Source organism: Galeopterus variegatus, unplaced genomic scaffold (assembly GCF_000696425.1).
Source record: "Galeopterus variegatus unplaced genomic scaffold, G_variegatus-3.0.2 Scaffold46, whole genome shotgun sequence".
Taxonomy (NCBI): domain Eukaryota; kingdom Metazoa; phylum Chordata; class Mammalia; order Dermoptera; family Cynocephalidae; genus Galeopterus; species Galeopterus variegatus.
Genome location: NW_007726157.1, coordinates 11028 through 29766, shown reverse-complemented (window position 1 = coordinate 29766; position 18739 = coordinate 11028). Strand labels below are relative to the sequence as shown.

Sequence of the window (18739 nt, the reverse complement as noted above, 5' to 3'; positions counted from 1 at the left end):
TGCTGGAACTGGGAGTCCAGGCCACAGTGGGATTAAGCTCTGAGTGTTGAGCTGCCAAGCTGCTAGCCTAAGAATCCTTGAATTCTCTCTGGCTGGGAACAGAATTAGCCCCAGAATCTAGAGTGGGGATTTAACCAGCAGGTGAAAATTAAGCAACTCTAGTTTCTAATGTGCAGTAGTTCTCAATTCTGGCTATACATTAGAATCATCTGCTGAGGATTTAAACAAAAACCAGACAAATATCTGGGCATCATGTCAAACCAATTAAATCGGAATCCCTGGGGGTGAAGAGCTGGGCTTCGGCATGTTTTAAAAGCTCCCTAAGTGAGGCTAGCACACAGCTCAGATTGAGAACTGAAGGATATGAGATATACAGAGGTGAAAAAGTCAAACATCCACCTCATGGATAAAGCGAAGAGGGAAGCTCTACAGGTAGCTCTGGAGCAGGGGATATTTCCCGTTTGACTGGCTTGGCTAGTATCAAAGTGGGATCTGTAGGACACTAGTTGTCAATCAGATACTGGAGTTAGGAGTACAGTGAGGAAGGCTGGAGGGCAGGCTTCCATTCTTTGTTATTTTGCTTTGGGACACCCTATAGTCTCTTCTCAGTGGTTACTGACAAACAGCAACTGACAAACACCTCTCCCCAATGCCTAGCAAGGGCAGAAGTCATTTAAAATTTACCATAATCTACTTTTTTTTTGCACCGATTTGAGTGCTTAGGACAAAAAGAGAATGAGTCATCTTCTTGCGATAATAAATCTACCACTTAGGCACAAGGAAAGCAAACCTCCTACTCAAAAGAATCTCAGAACTTAAGAGCTGGAAGGGACCTTCAGTATCACCTGGTTCAACACTTTTCTTTTAGAAATATCTCCACTAGACTTGTAATAGGCAGGGAGTGTTTCTTATGCTTCATTGTTTCTCTGATACCCACATGGTGGATGCATAAGTACTAAATGATCAAGTAATGAATGAATTTTCAGAAGAGGAATCTGAGTTCCAGAGTCCATAAATTAGTAGGTTCATTCACTCATTAATTCATTCATTTAATACTAGCAAAAACAGAAAGCTTTAGATATCTAAAAGAATGACATAAAATTAAAAATATAAGATGCTAGAGACTAGCCAGTTTACTTAGTTTGTTACAGCATGGTACTATAACACCAAGGTCAGGGGTTCAGATCCCCATATCAGCCAGATGGAGGGAAAAAAAAAAATATATATATATATACGTATATACATATACATATATGAGGCTAGAGTATTTCTGATACTCTTAGAAATACAAGTAAATGTAATCAACTAACATTTCGATGCACTTATTAGGGAAAGCATTGTGTTAGGTGCTATAGAGGTTAGTAGAGTTCAGTTATTAAGGACCCAGGCTCTGAATTCGGGTAGCCTGGATTTGATTGTTCCTACTAGCTAGCTGTGTGATATGGGGCTATTTATTTAACCTTTTAGCCTCCCTTTTCTAAACTGTAAAATGGAGACAGTAAAACCTTGCAGGGAAAATAGTACCTTACACATAATACTCAATAAGTGTTAACTATTACTAAATATATCTTCCTTTTTGGCTTGGATTAGGTTGAGTTGTATTTCTTTCACTTGCAACTGAAAGAATTCTGTGTAATACAGCCACTAACTAGCAACGTTATTTGTTAAATAATCATTTTACCATTTTGGGCCTCAGTTTCCTTATCTATAAACAGGGGGATGGACAGATGATATTTCTTCAAGCTCAGTTTCCATTTTTCACACTTGTATAAATACTGTAGAGTTTTTTTTTTTTTCCTTTTTGTCTTTTTTCGTGTCTGGCAACGGGATCGCAAACCTCGGTGCTGCGCCCGCACCTCGCTCAGCCAGTGAGTGGGAACCGGTCTGTATGTGGGATCCGAACCCTCGGCGGGAGTGCCGCCGCGCTCCCAAGCAGCGCCAGTGCGCCACCGGGCCGGCCCAATACTGTAAAGTTTGAGCCAAAATATGCTCAATTAGCAAGTCTCAGAAATACAAGTACATTTAAAAAAATTTATTATTTTTTATTTTATTGATTATGCCTATTCATGGGGTACAAAGCTAACCATCACCACTTATGCCCAAGATGTGATGGCCAGATTAATACTATCAGCATGACCATTACCACAAATTGTGATTATTCCTTGTATCCCCTACCCAATTAATTTCTGACCTCTCTCCCCTCCCCCTCTCCACTCCACAACTCTAGGTATGCGCTCTTCCTCTGCAACTCCAACACACAACTGTGGTCTTTCTTTCCTTCCTTCTTTCTCTCTTAACTCCCACTTATGAATGAGAACATGCAATATTTTTCTCTCTGTGCCTGGCTTATGTCACTCAACATAATTTTCTCCAAGCTCATCCATGTTGTTGTGAATGGCAGAATTTCATTCTTTTTTATGGCAGAGTAGTATTCCATGGTGTATATAAACCACATTTTCTGTACCCAGTCGTCTGTCGATGGACATTTAGGTTGTTTCCACATCTTGGCTACTGTAAATAGAGCTGCGATGAACATGGGAGTTCAGGTATCTTTTTGACATGATGATTCCATTCTTTTGGGTATATACCTAGAAGTGGGATCATTGGATTGTATGGTAGATCTATCTGTAGTTGCTTGAGAAACCTCTATACTGTTTTCCATAGTGGTTGTACTAATTTACAGGCCAACCAACAGTGTAGGAGCATTCCCTTCTCTACATCCTTGCCAGCATGTTATTCTCTGGCTTTTTGATTATAGCCAGTCTAACTGGGGCGAGATGATATCTCAATGTGGTTTTAATTTGCAAGAAATACAAATAAATTTAATCAGCTAACATTTTGATGCACTTACTAGAGCAAAGAGTATTATTCTTTAAATGATTCTAGGATGATTGACTACCCATTTGGAAAAGAAGCAAAATGCAATCTCTACCTATTTTCCCCCTTACTCTAAAATAAAATCCAAAGATTTAAAGGAAAAATAAACAAACAAAATAATAATTAAAGTACTAGAAAAAATACGGGTGACTGTTCTTTATAAACCTGGGGTGAAAAGGGACTTTTAAAATGTGACAAGTAATAAAAAGTGAGGAGTTAGGAAAACAGGTTCCAGAAGCAACAGCCTGGGCTCAAATCCTGGTTCCACATACATATCAGCTTTATGATCTTGACAAAGTCACATAATCCATCTAAGCCTCAATTTTCTCATCTGCAAACTATGTTATCTACCTCATAGTGTTGAATAAGGAAACAAATTACATGTACAGGAATATTCTGGAAGGCTATAAACCAAAAGAATATAAATAAAATGTAAATAATGGTTATTTGTAGGTGATGAAATTATGAGTGAGTTTTTTGCTCTTTTTTCTATTTGTATTTTGTAAAGTGAATTAAAATATTATTTCTCCCTGAGTGTCAGCATAGCATTGTGATTACCATCATAGACTCGGGAGCCTGACTTCTTAGGTTCCAATGCTAGCTCCTTACTAACTACCTATGTGAGTTTGGGCAATTCATTCAGTCTCAGTCTCAGTTTCCTCAACTGTAAAATGAAGATTAGATAATATTGCTTCCATCATTGAACTAAATGAGTTAATATAGGTGAAGTGACTACAATAGTGTCTGGCAGATAGTGTTATATGTTTTCAAATATTACTAATATTTTTCTCTTCTATGTCCTTTCTCTTAAAATTCCTATTCTTTGGATTTCTTTAACACAGTAGTCAACAAACTAAGTTTCAGTTATATGTGAGTAGATCATTTGTAGTTTAATATAGGTGTTGGCAGACTATGATTAGTGGCCAGGTAGCCCTCGAGCTATGAATGGTTTTTACATTTTTAAAGGGTTGTAAAAAAAGAAAGAAAAAAACGAAGAAAGTGCAACAGAGACCCACAAAGCCTAAAATACTTATTATATGGCCCTTTTTAGAAAACCTTTGTCAACCCTTGGTTTCATTTGTTTCCCCTTTCAAATACATCTGCAATTTAAAATCACCCTGGTATAAATACCAATAAATAAATCTTTAAAGGTGGAATTTCAACACATACTGTAAATAGGAAGGGAGGTAGTTTTGGAAAAGGAGAATTTTGGTTCATCGTGGGAATATTTGCTCCTCTGCTCTCTGGTAAGATAAATTTTTCTACCAATGATTGAGAATTGCTTCATAGTAAATGACTGAAGGCATGGTACTGTAGGATCAAACAATCCAAAAGGTACTAAAACTCATGAAGCTGAATGGGATTTCTCATGATCATTGTGTTTCTTTTGGCCAACTCTGTCCTGTTCATGTTGGTAATCCAACTACTATGGGAACCCAGGATCAATCACATCAGGTCTGGAATCAGCAAACTTGCCAGGCTGAGTACTTTATCCAGTTCTTCGCGGCAGACCCTTGTGGTAATGGGTGTGGAAGCAGGAAAGCTGATTCAGGAAGATTTCTTTCTGTGCCTGATTAGGCACATTTCAGAGAAAGAAAGTTGCCAGAAGTAAAAGCTTTAGAAATCCAAGGCTGTTAAAAAGCAATTGTTTTGGGGCTGGCCTGGTGGTGCACTCGGTAGAGGGTGGCGCTCCCGTCGAGGGTTCGGATCCCATATAGAGACCGGTCGGCTCACTGGTTGAGCGCGGTGCGGGCGCGATACTGAGGGTTGCGATCCCGTTGCTGGTCACGAAAAAAGACAAAAAGGAAAAAAAGAAAAGAAAAAAAAGCAATTGTTTTGAAAGGGGGGAAATTAAGCTAGTTTTTTTCCTTTGTTTGAGAGTAGTGTTAATTGCCTGAGACTCTGGGTAACTTTACTGTTTTAATCAGCCTTGAGCAACTTGTACACTATTCATTTGTTTTTATATGCAAACAGAACAGCTGCAGGCAGAGTCCTGGACAGAGACCTGATGTTCCTCTTAGGGCCTAGTAGGAAGCTGGCAGGTCTGGCTGTGAAGTCGATGTGGGGGGATGCAGTTGTCTATTGAATTCAGGAGTCCCTGGGTGTTTTGTATCAACTGCGGATGGGGTGAGAGGAATGAAGGGCCACTTCTTTTCTGGTCTTAATTGAGTCTGCTGAGACTCAAACTAAGTGATCAGTTGAGGGTCTGTGGTTTGCCAGAAGTCTATTTGTATGAAGAACGAGGGACACTTCAGGGGCAGTGAGTTAGGCAGGCACATTCGGCACAGTAAAAAAAAAAAAAAATCCTTAGTTATAAGAGTGCAGAGGCACTTCTGAATACAACACAAATTCTGTATTTGGACATGACTTTTAACTCAGCTCCTGAGTGTCTTAGTCCAGTTTGGGGAGGGAGGGCTCCAGAGTCTGTGCTTTTTTTCCCCTCTGCATCAGACTTTTGGATTTAAAAAAAGGGGGAAGAAAGTGCTCTTATACAGATGTGGCAACTTTTTCTTTTCCGAGTAAGGTTATTTAAAACACAAATACCATCTATTTTTGTTTTTTGCTTTTGGTGGCTGGCTGGTAAGGAGATCCGAACCCTTTACCTTGGTGTTACCAGCACCACACTCTCCCAAGTGAGCTAACCAGCCAGCCGCCACAAATCCCATCCAATAACACCATCGTTTCAGAAAAGAGACTTGTAAAAGAGATATAATATATGACAATACAAATTTGCCATAAAATCAAATTAATCTAGCCTTTACAAAAAATCCAGAAACACAAAAACTTTACAACAGGCTGTAGGATAAACTCCCCCCCACCACCATGTTGTTACTATGTCATCTCATCCCTTTTTTCTCTTTGTTCCTTCTTCTTTTACTCTCTGACTTTGCTCTTCTCCCATCTCCCACTGCCCCTCACCACCCTCCAATGTTACAACTATACTTTCTTTTTCTTAATTACATGAGTTTAGTACGGACTTGGTTCAGCTACGGTCTTGGGAAGGGGGTATTGGGAAACCATGTAGAGGACCCGGCACTCGGGCTAAGATGAGACCTACCACTGGTAATGAGGTCCAGGAGGGCAGGGGCTCTGTCTTGTTTACTGCGGCGAATGTTGAAGTGGAAACAGTCATGAACTACTTGGAGACAGTTGCAACCAAGGGACTAGGAGCAACCATTCACTAAGCTAGTGAAGTCCTAGAGTCAAAGTCCAATGGATATTTATTAAGAAAGTCGTGAGAAAAGTATGCGAACAGGGATAAAGGAGGGTGACCCCATGGGAAAGAACATCCTGAAATTTTATTTGAATAGATTATACTGCATACTCCCTTGAGTTCAAGGATGCACCAGTCTCCCACAGCTGGTGAACAGACTATACTGCATACTCCCTTGAGTTCAAGGATGCAGCAGTTTCTAACAGCTGGTGTTATCATATTGAGAAATAACCATGTGCAGCACGTCCCGCATGGGTACTGGTGCCATGTGTCTCTTCTGGCTGTGGCCAGAGGTCATGGCCGTCCTCTTAGCAGAACATATCATAAGATGTTAACCCTCTACAGTTTACCACTATATCTTTGAACCTGAGAACAAGGCCTGGAATGTCTAGGTGTTCAAAAATGTTCATTTCATAAATTACTAAAATACAGGCAAGGTATATACAGGTTCTACTGTAACACATCATAAGTGACAACGACATAGCAGTTATTACTCTTATTGTAGGTAATGACATTTAAAAGTCATTGCAGAAATATGAGAAAAACCTGATTGATAATACACCATCCTAATCCAACCATTATTACACTTTTATTGTTATTCTTTCAGTATGCATTTAAATATGTATTTAAAATATATTTGTAAACAGAAAATTTTGGATGGGAAGTACAGAATTTATTTTCAAAAGAACCAATCTCCTTTACCTAAAAGATATCACTAAAAATAAACTTAGGTGATGTTGCCTAAGTAAGTCTGAAATAATCCTTGATAATCTATGTCATCTACAACAAAGCATGTGACATAAATCATAGAAGACTTACTGGTCAAGGAGATATAAGATATTCATTCTCTTGGCTCCTACTCTAAGGGGTTCAATGTTCTCATCTGTAAAATGAGAGGATTGGGGATCCATATTCTCAAAGGTCTTCTTAAAGTCTCAAATTTTATGATTCCTGAAAATTTTTTTACTGGTTTACTGTCTGATTATAAAGCAGTTTGTGTATATATATATTTACATATTTATGTATATAAATTTATATATTTACATATATTGTAAACATTAACTGGGACATATGAGCTCCTTCCATGCAGAAATATATATTAGAAATTCACACAAAGAACCCATTTTAAATTTTTCAAGATTCTTTCTTTACCTGGAACTGCAGTAAGTAGTTTCACTTACTGAATAGACTGATAATTAGTAATTTAAATTCCCAAAGATAAATCTTTAACCTTATAAACCAACAAAACAGAAAGTTAACTTAAAATAAAATGACAACAAACCAGCTAGGAGTAATCTAACGGCAAGAATGACGATGAAACATAACGGTTCATCGATACAAAAATGGGATGAAGAAAATTCTGTCTTCAGGCTCCCACACAGAGGAAGGTAATGCAGGAAATTCTTCCTTGTAGAATTCAGGATTAATCCCTTCGCCCCACTTTCCGGTTTTTATAAGGACCAAACCACGACTTTCTCTTGAGGATAACTTGACAGCTTTATGATTAATTCATTTATCTAGACATTACCTTCCTTTGGGGGGTCATAGTAGAAATTGCCTTGAATTGAAGCCCTATCTCGACCAGGCTGGTAAGACTGTAGGACGAGGGAGGTTTAAGGCGACGCCTCCAAGTGGCGAAAACGCATTCGCTGTGGAGATTAAGTTTCAGTTACCTCCATTTTCAAATTAAATAGCCTAAACACGTCAAGAGTTCAAAAGAACCATAACTGAATTAATTCCTGCTACAAGCAGGTAAATCGAAGTACACTAGAATCGATTCCCAGCCTGAGGGTTGATGCTGAATTCAGACCAGCAGTCACACTCCAGGATTTTCAAGGTAGTTCGTGGAAGAAAGAGAACCTGGACTGTTTACGCACGCGTTTCCTGTACCAAATACCGAGGTGTTCATCGGCATCGCTTTAACCACGTTAATAACGCTAATCGCCCTATCAGACTGCAGGATTATGTAAATAATAGCGACTTTCCCACCGCGCGTCACCCGTAGTCAGTGCATCCCTTACAGCTCCCCTTGGCCATCTGCCCCGGCGACTGGAAAGCCCCGGGACCCGCCCCGCCTTCCGGGACCCGCCTCAGGCGTTCGAGTCCCCGCGCTCACCGCGGTCTCTTGTCGCCCCCTGCAGGGCGCCGGGCGCCGGGCTACGGAGGGCGGAAGCACTGCCCCCGGGAGGCGCAGCGCCGGCACCGTCACTACTGCGCGCGGCCCCAGGGCGGAAGTTCGTCTTGTTCACTTCCGTCCCTCGGTACCTCTCCAAATCCCAGAGGCGGAAATAAGAGGCCTCTACGCCGGTTGGTTGCAGTTTAGGGTGAGGCTGGGCACTTATTACCTCTGTGCTTTTGTTGTTAGGAGCGGGTCCTGGTGACTGTGCTGTACCGCGCAGCCCCTTGCAGAGTTGCCCTTGGGGGAGGAGGAGGGATGGGAAGATCCTACGGTGTGGAATTACTTTGATTTTGAGTTAAGAAAGACCCGCCTGGGTTCGAACCTTACGCTTCAGGAGCTAAGCTAAGCTAGTAAACGAGCTCAGCGCTGTTTCAGATTTTATAATTTTAGGGGTACACCGACCTTTCAGGTTGTTTTGGGGTGTTAAGTAAGACAATGTATATGAAGCACTTAGCTCTGGTTTTACAAGACTTTCGTGATTCTACTACTTTCCCCCATCATACTCAGGCTTGTGCTTGCCTTTTTCTTCTCAGTATGTGTGAGAGGTGCTTAGTTTGGAAGACGTAATGTATCTCACGGGATCATTATGCAGTGTTAGCTGGGATAGATCCTTTATTCTGTATTATGAAGTCCTGAGAAATATATTTCCTTTTTTAGCAGGGGAGGGAAGGTGCCATTTCTACAGACAGCTGTTTTCCAGCCTTTCTGGAGGGAGGCAAAGTCCTTTTTCCTCAAGACAAATAAGATGAGAAATACATTGCCGTAAGATCCACAAACTTACTTAGCTTGCTTTAAGACCAGTTGGAATGGTGCCCTAGGACCAGTGAGGAGCCATTTCCATTAAAAGCCCCTTTAAAGCCCCTTTAGTAGGCCAGTTGTGGATTAGAGGGGAATGTAAATCCTCTTTTTTTTTTTTTTATTCCTTTGACCTCACAAGTTTTAAGTACAGAATTTTCAGTGTGGTTAGTTTGAACGTTAAGGACTGATGGTTTTAGTTAATTAAGAACGTTAATTTGAAAGATATATTGACATCAATTATGAAATAATATTTTGGAAATTTGTAGATGGAGGAAGTTGATACTTCTTGCATTAGGCTATTTAAATATTTACTTACCTTGCTAGATGTTATAGGAGTACTTTGAATGGAGATTGACTGCTAAGAGTGAAACATCATTTATATTTTTGAAGTTTGACTTTTTTTTGTGCTAAAAATGGAAAATTAGTTAATTAGGTGGCCACCTAGGCCAATTTAATTTGTTTAACATTTTTTGTCTAATTGCAAAATAACACATTCATTAAATAAAATCCCAATATTTCAGAAATAGTACATAGTTCCCATTAGTCTCTCAGGGATAACTATATTATTCCACTTCTTCCCTCTCTGTATATATTAATGTTCCCCTCCCTTTAAGTATTAGTGGTATTATCCTATTTGTACCGTTATGCAGTTTGCCACTTAGAATATCTTGGACATCTTTCTGTTGCATTAGATTTGCCTCATTTTCTTTTAGCACCTGTATAGTACTACATTGCATAGATGTACCACAATTTATTAATCGTTCTATTGGTGGCCTTTTTTTTTTTTTTTTTTTTTCTGGCCAGTACAGGAATCCAACCCTGTTGTGATATATTCATGGGCTGGAATACTACTCAGCAATAGAAAAAAATGAACTATTGATAATGTGCAACATGAGTAAATCTCAAAAAACGCTGAATGAAAGAAGCCAAAGTCCAATCTGTACGAGTCCATTTATATAAAATTCTATAAAATGGTCACTAATCTGTAGTGACAGAAAGCAGATCATTGCGTAATAACTTCGTATAGCATACATTATACGAAGTTATACGAGGTGTTATCAGCACCACACTCTAACCAGCTGAGCTAACCATCCAGCTCTTGGGGTTCTTCTTTTTTCCTATAGCTAATAATGTTATGAGGGGCATCCTTTTTCATAACAAATGTGTATTCTTGCCTTTTAAATTAATTATTTATTTATTTATTTATTTATTTATTTATTTATTTAAAGATGACCAGTGAGGGGATCTGAACCCTTGGCCTTGGTATTATCAGCACCACACTCTCCCAAGTGAGCTGCAGGCCGGCCCCTATTCTTGCCCTTTTATTTCCTTTGGGTAATCTGCAAGAAGTGGAAATGCTGGGTTAAAGGATATGAACACTTAAAATTGTGATAGATGGTGCCCAATTCCCTTCCAATAACAGTATTTGAGAGTTTCCCCTGTTTCCTCATATGTTTACCAACAATCAATGTTATTAGCTACCGCTGTTTTTAGGTTTAACTGAGACTACTTTTGGGGTAAATTTATTGCATTTTAGTATCATAATCAAGACCAAATTTCGGGTGCTGGTTTTAAGTCCATTTCAGCTCTTTTTTCCCTATATAAGTAGAATACTTAGTAATAAATTCAACAGTAAATATTTTAAATTAAGTTAAAAATTTGAGAGAAGATTGTATTTGAATGAGACCTTGTACTGTGGATTGATATCAGGAGGTTGGGCCTTTTGGAATGAAAGAACAGCTTAAGCAAAGGCAGGGAGACAGAAATGGGCAAGGATGTTCAGGATCAGAGGTTTGAGTGGTGCCAGGTAGTGAGGTTGTAGAATAGAAGAAATAGCTGGAAAGGTAGTTAGAACTAAGTGGTTAAGGGCTTTTTGAAGTCAGTCTGAAGATTTGTCTTTCTGTGAGAGAGCTACAGAAGGTCTTTGCTCAGAGAATGAAGGACATAATCGTATTTTTGTTTTACAGATATCGATATTGTGGCAGATTTGAGTGATTGATGTTAGAGTGCTGGGAAGGACAGAATAAAGACTTAAGAGAATGAGAATAACAAAGAGTAGAGAGATTGGATTTCAGAGATGCTGAGAAGCTAACTACGTGATTTGACTGTGGTATTGAAGAAGAAGAAAGCAAAGCTCACTTTTAGGTTTTTATCAGGAGTGAGTCTCAGGATAGTGATAGTAAAATCATAAATTATAGGAGGGCTAGTTTGGAGGCTGGGAAAGACGCTCAGTTATTTGAGCATGCTAGTTTGTGTGGAAGATATCTTTATGGAGAATGAGTTATGCACAAAGACAAAATCTACTTGTAATAGATTTAGGAGAAACAGATTTATTACTCTTGTTAAGCATTTTGGCATATATTTTCACTTATTTTTAGTTTGTCACTGTAAGAATTTCTACTGAATATTCTGTGGCTTATTCAGCCCTGTTTATTATGGTGCTAATAATCTCAAGAGAGTGCATTGTTAAGAGTAGTAGTCTTCAAACATTTTTGATTGTGTACATTATTAGTAAAAAATGTTTATAAATGTACCTCCAATACATGTACATTTATTTATTGATTAGTTATATATATGTCTTATAGTACTATTACTTGGTGTAGATTATAAAACATGTAAAAAATAGATATGTTCAAAAGCTAAGACAAATATAAATTCGAGTTTTACTTTTTTCTTCCCGCATCCCATTGGAACATCTCACACCTCTCTTTAGAAAGCACTGGTCTGATCTCCGGCTGACAGCGTTCTGTCTCATTATCCAGTAGAGGTCACCCTTAAGCATCTGGAAGAGTGAACAGGCTGTTGAGCTGTGCAAGATAGAGCCTTCGTTCTTTAGTTCGGAGGATCTTATTTTTAAGTTTCTAAGTTCATGCATTTTTTGGAAGAGTATGTAGTTACAGAGTAGTATGTGGTGTTATAGAGAAGTGAAGAATAGTGAGCTCAGTAGAGTATGCATCGATCTAAAATGTGCTTTTGTTGTTGTTTGATGTTTACTTTGTGAGTACCCCTGCATTTAGGTTTGAATGTCACTTGATTGTATAGTTTTGGAATCTTTTCCCAGTTCTTTTACAATCTGTAGATTATGTGAGCCACAGGAATGTTCCCATCCTGTAGGCATAATCCAAGTTCCTGTTAAAATTGGAGTAATTGAAAGGACAGACACAAAGAAGTTTTCTTTGAAATTGATGTTGAAAGCAGTATCTTAAGCCCCAAAATGTTAATGGTGGGTTGGAACCATCTATCTCTATTTTCTGTTTTATGCTTAGTTAGGAGAGGGGGGAAGAGAGAAATGCCTCCTCTAAGTAATAGTATATTGTAAGTAATTAGAAATCAAGAGTTAAGTTTGTCACAGCTATATATTCTGAAAAGGAGAAGGTACAGTTTAAAAAAAATGTTATGTGCTATGACTCAGATCACAAGTAGCTCAGGAAAAAATTGTCCAATAGGTTGAATAATAGAAGACCACTTTTTCTTCTTTCCTCACAAAATATTTCCTGTAAGTGGAGATACTCATTTTAGTAGGGACCTATGATTATAATTATGTGTAAGTTCGTACCTTTTGTGCCCCATATCTAAATGATCAGGAAAATGGGTTATTGAGGTTTTAGCTACTTGCTAGAAGCCCTGGATTGGTCTTGTGTAATATGGTGATGGGGTAGAGGAGAATGGTAAAAGTAACATTTTAACATTTATATGCCATCTCTCAGCACAGTTCCACATGTGGTGGACTATGTGGATTAAATATCCCAACTAGATCATTTTGAAGATGAAAATTGATTTGGAATTGTTGGGTTACAATCAAGAGGACAATAGGGTAAACTGAGTGAGGTGGAGATTGGGAATCAGGTGGTTGACCAGAAGTCTATATAACCTAAGCATTAAGGCTCTAATTATGGCATGGATTTAAAAAGTACCATGAATCTACAAAAAGAATTAGATAGTTTATGGTGTTGGCTTTTAGGGCTAGATTTAGAGTTTGAAAACCAGGAGGCCAGAGGCAAGTCTGGACTCTGTGGACAGAGCAAGGTCAATGATCTGTGAAACTGGAAAGAACAAGATAAAAGCAGGGATAATTCTGGGGCAGTGATTATGCCATATAGTTTTTCTGTGTGTTAAAAATGGAAGCAGCCCTGAGGTCACAGGTAATCAAGAGAAGCTGTTGATCAAGTGAGAGAGAGAGTGTGGTGGCGAATTGTTTCACAGCAGTAGGAAAGCTGGAGCTATAGGTATTATTTTACGGAAGTGACCGTGATGTTTATAGGATCATAATATGGTCAATTAGCTGTTTAACCCACGTGTTTATATAATATTATATGTGTTGTTTTACACAGCATCTCAGAAGATTTGAGTTACCTGACAATTATGGCACCAAGAAACCTCTGGTACATGAGGAATAACTTTCTCTTTGGTTCAAGATGTTGGATGATCCGATTTTCAGCAGAAGTCCTCTTCAAATCAGTTTCATTTAGGCTTTTTTGTGTGAAGTGTGATAATGCAGGCAATGAGCCCTTGAAGAATGAGGACCTACTGAACAACTTACTTTCTATGGGAGTAGATATTGACATGGCAAAGAAACGACAGCCTGGAGTTTTTAATAGGACGATTACTAATGAACAGGACCTGAAGATTTTCCTTCTATCCAAAGGAGCTAGCAAAGAAGTGATTGCTAGCATCATATCAAGATATCCACGAGCTATCACACGTACTCCTGAAAGTCTTTCACAACGGTGGGAGCTGTGGAGAAGGATTATGACCTCAGACCTTGAAATTATAAATATTTTGGAACGTTCTCCCGAACCCTTTTTTCGGTCCAGTAACAACCTAAACTTAGAGAATAATATAAAGTTCCTCTACTCAGTTGGATTGACCCGTAAATGCCTTTGTCGATTGTTGACCAATGCCCCTCGTACCTTCTCCAATAGTGTTGATCTGAACAAACAGATGGTTGAACTTTTGCAGAATATTTGTTTGTCCTTGGGTCACAATGATTCTGCAGATTTTGTCAGGAAGATAATTTTTAAAAACCCTTTTATCTTAATTCAGAGCACCAAACGGGTGAAAGCTAACATTGAATTTTTACAGTCAACTTTCAACTTGAACAGTGGGGAACTGCTAGTTCTGATATGTGGTCCGGGAGCTGAAATCCTAGACCTTTCCAATGACTATGCCAAAAGAAACTATGCAAATATCAAAAAGAAGTTTTTTTCTCATGGATGTACTGAAAAAGAGATACAGAAGTTTGTCTTAAGCTATCCAGATGTGATGTTCTTAGCAGAGAAAAAGTTTAATGATAAAATAGACTGCCTCATAGAAGAAAAAGTTAGCATCTCACAAATAATTGAAAATCCTCGGGTTCTGGACTCAAGCATAAGTACTTTAAAAAGTCGAATCAAAGAATTGGTAAATGCTGGCTATAACTTGAGTATGTCAAATATCACTCTTCTGTCTTGGAGTCAAAAAAGATATAAAGCTAAATTGAAAAAGTTAAATGGATAGAATAGTGTTTGGGGAATTAAGAAATCAGTCTTATAATGTAGCACTATCATTTCATTTTGAATTTGGGCTTTTCAGAAAGAAGAGGACCCACAGATAGATATATAATGGTCCTTTGAATGTTTTGTTTTGTAGGTTCATGAAAACTCATGGTTGGTATGCTCAAGTATAGTGCTTCTATCAACCTCTTCTCTAGTTTGAATTAATGCAACATCTTATTTTATGATATAAGGCTGTGGCTGCTATACAAATAGTAGTTCCTGAGTGCCACAGCAGAGCAGTAGGTAGAAAGTACAAAATAAGCTTTTGGGGCTTCTGTTCAGATTAAAAAATCAACAGATTTATTTAGATAGTTCTATTTCCTCTCATGTTTTTAAATGGCAACCTATTTCTCCTGTTATTCCCATGTGTCTAGTTGTGGTTCACCTTCAAAGTAGAATACCAGTAAAAATGTGACAGAACAGAAAGGAGGGATTTTTCATTCCAAGTTCCACATTTTCTATTTAAACCATTAGTGCACTTGTGCCCCAGGATTTACTGTGGGTATATCCTGATTTCTTTGAAGACAAGGTCAACCGTGGGAGGAAGAATAATGGTTACTTAAAGGTGTCAGTGTCTTAATTCCCAGAAGCTGTGAATATGTTGTTACATTGCAGAAGGACTCTGTAGAAGTGATTAAGTGAAAATGTGATTAAGGGCCTTGAGATGGGGAGATTATCCTCGGTTATTTGGATGGGCCCAGTATAATCATAGGGATCCTTAAAAGTGGAAGAGGGAGGCAACATAAGAAAGATTTGAACACTTCTACTTGCTTTGAAGGAGGAAGGGGCCATAAGCCAAGAAAATGGAAAAGGCAAGGAGACAGATTTTCACCTAGAGACCCCAGAAAGGAATGCAGCCCTGCTAGCACCTTGATATTAGCTCAGTGAGAATAGTGTTAAATTTCTGACCTATAGAACCATAAGATAATTAATTTGTTGTTTTAAACAATTGAGTTTGTGATAATTTGTTACAGCAGCAAACAATATAGCAACTAAGTAGATGATTACTGCATTATAGGTGAAGAAGTCACAAAATATGGTTCTTTTAGTATCATGTCTGTATTTCTTCCTCCTGTAAGGGTAATTACATTTTTAAAAACCTACTTACCTTTCTAGAATTGCTGATAAGTTAGTGTTTATAAAGTCCTCTACATGTGTGGATAAAAAGCTAAATGTAAATAATAAAATCTAAATAAAGGAATATTTTTGCCTAATGAATGTAATTTAAAGAAATGGTGATCATTTCTGTATATTTATATTTTGTTGACATTTCATCTAATATAAATAAAGAATGAGGAATTTCTAGAGGCATTGACTTAAAAAATGACAAATTGACACATCAGGGGATGTTTGTGTCTTGAAGATATTCACAATCTAGCTCTGATATAAACAAAGAGAAGGGACACATTATATGACCTTGATTACTTTTAATTATTTTCCAGAGGAATTTGTTTTATAGATGTAGATTTTGAATTAAATAACTTAAAGGCACTCAACCTTTTAAACCTTCTTTGCTATCAGTGATGCCTCAAAAAACTCATTTTACCATTAACAGAAACAAAATACCTGCTTTTCCAAGGCCATTTATATATTCAATGATACTTTTATTATAATTATTTCCAGTAAACTACTTGATTGCAAAAATGGCATAGTTAAGAAAACATGGGCTTTAGAGAGGCATTTCTTTCAAGTGGTATCTATATATATATGGGCATGGCATTATTCCTGACTAACTTTGTAACTTTGTGTAAATATTTTAGATTCATTGAGCTTGTTTTCTCATCTATAAGATTAAAAATTGACTTTGGTAAGAATCTAATAATATACGGTCTCTAAGGTTTCTTGCACATAGTAGCTGTTCAATCAATGGTAGCTGTAATAACAAGTTACAGTAGCATTTTAAAAAATAGCTTTTTTGGTATATAATTCATATACCATTCAATTACCCATTTAAAGTATACAACTCAATTTTTTTATATTTATAAAGTTGTGCAGCTATCACCACATTCCAATTTTGGAATGTTTGTGTCCCCTAAAAGAACCCTGTACCCATTAGAAGTTAATCCTCATTCTCCTCCTATCTGCCCCCTAGCACTAAGCAAAAACTAATCTTTCTGTCTGTAAATTTGCTTATTCTGGACATTTCATATAAATGGAATCATCAATATGTGGTCTTTTGTGACTGGCTTCATTCACTTAGCATAATGTTTTTAAGGTTATATGATGTAGCACATATCAGTATTTCATTCTTTTTATCGCCATATAATATTCCATGGTATGGATACAGTAGTATTATTGGGAGCAAATTTATTGCCATGCCTTAAAACACTAAGTATTAATTCCTTAAGTCTTCTGAATTGTATGGGAGTATTTTCTGAGGTACTGCTTTGATATCTAACAAGTTTATGAGGAATTTAAGGAAGGTGGGCAGAGAAGGTAAAAGTTTATTGGCATCAGCTGATCATGAGAATTACCCCTGGACCAGTGAGAGATGGTATAGCAACAGTAGTTGCATTCTCAGGGGACTATGGGATGCACAGAAGTACAATACAGCGCTTGATCATTGTGTGGTAGGGGGTGGAGGAGGGACAACTTTGGAGAAACAAACGGATAATGTCAGTCAGGCAAGATTAGTATGTCATACTTTAGGGTTTGAATCTGATTGAGGGAGAGGCAGTTCTTTTTTAAAAAATGGAATTATAAAAATTTTAAGTAATTTTTTTCATAAGTGAAAGGAAAATCCATGTTTATAATGGAAAACATGGAAAATAAAGAAATAACAAAAAAGAAAAAACTATGATCTCCCAGAGATAATCAATTAACATTTTGGTGACTTTTCTTTTGTTTTTCTCTTCACCATATACTTATACATGGATGTAATGTGAGTAGGTATGTGGTCTATATATTTGAGGTCAAACTATATATATTTTATAAATTGCTTTTTTTGAAAAACAGATCTCGAATGTATTAAGTATTCTTCAGTAATTAATCACAGAGCCAATTAAGTATTCACCTGTAACATGGTTTGTAATGGTTGCATGAAATTCTGTTGTTTAGATAAATAATAATTTCTCTAGTTAATCTCTCATCATTGATGAGAAGGTTTCTACTTTGTTAAGTTTTTGGATCAGGGTCATGCTAATGTTATAAAATTAATGTGGAAACTTACTATTTTTCTTTCTATGGTTTGGAGCTGTTCAAAAACTATGAGAATTATTTATTCCTCAAAGTTTGGCAGAACTTGTCTGTAAAATCATCTGGTTCTGGTGTTTTGTTCAGAGTAGATCCTTGACATCAGTAGAAAGTTGCTGTAAAGGCTTAAATAAAAGCTTTTGACCTATATCTTTTTGGTAGACATCAATATAAAGCTCTCTCTTGTCCTGGATAAAGCATTTTGCTTTGAATTCTACATTGGTATTAATGTTGCCATGCTTTATTCAATACACAGACTTGTACATGTTTATAACAGCTTTACTCGGAATAACCAAAACATGGAAGCAACCCATTGTCCATCAACATGGACATTGGAACAACATGGAATAGTAAAGCAAATTGTGATATATTCATGGGCTGGAATACTACTCAGCAATAGAAAAAAATGAACTATTGATAATGTGCAACATGAGTAAATCTCAAAAAACGCTGAATGAAAGAAGCCAAAGTCCAATCTGTACGAGTCCATTTATATAAAATTCTATAAAATGGTCACTAATCTGTAGTGACAGAAAGCAGATCATTGATTAGTGGGATGGGAAAGGTCATGAAGAAGGGATTACAAAGGACCATGAAAAAACTTTTGGAATTGATATATATATATATATATATTTATTATCTTGATTTTAGTAATGCTTTTGTGAATATATACATATGTCAAAATGTATCAAACTATACCTTTTACATACGTGCAGTTTTTGTTTTTTTTTTTGTCCTTTTTGAGACCGGCCGCACTGCGCTCAGCTAGTGAGCGCTGTGAGCGAACTGGTCATCCCTATATAGGATCCAAACCCGCGGCGGGAGTGCTACTGCGCTCCCAGCGCCGCACTCTCCCGAGTGCGCCACGGGCTTGGCCCTACATATGTGCAGTTTAATATATACTATGATTTGGTTGTTTGTCCCATCTAAAGCTCATGGAAACTT

The 18739-nt window shown here is 37.5% G+C and overlaps 1 protein-coding gene across 1 annotated transcript; it reads left to right on the top strand.

The window, feature by feature from the left end:
- Positions 1–8347: 8347 nt before the first annotated feature.
- Positions 8348–15083, top strand: MTERF1 (mitochondrial transcription termination factor 1). The gene is made up of 2 exons (XM_008572129.1): positions 8348–8415; positions 13400–15083. The coding sequence occupies exon 2, from the start codon at positions 13431–13433 to the stop codon at positions 14562–14564; it is 1134 nt and encodes a 377-aa protein (XP_008570351.1). The 5' UTR covers positions 8348–8415; positions 13400–13430; the 3' UTR covers positions 14565–15083.
- The last annotated feature ends 3656 nt before the right edge of the window (positions 15084–18739 follow it).

Excerpts from the sequence above, each read along its gene's own strand:
- MTERF1 (XM_008572129.1), top strand. The coding sequence starts at position 13,431 with ATGGCACCAAGAAACCTCTGGTACATGAGGAATAACTTTCTCTTTGGT.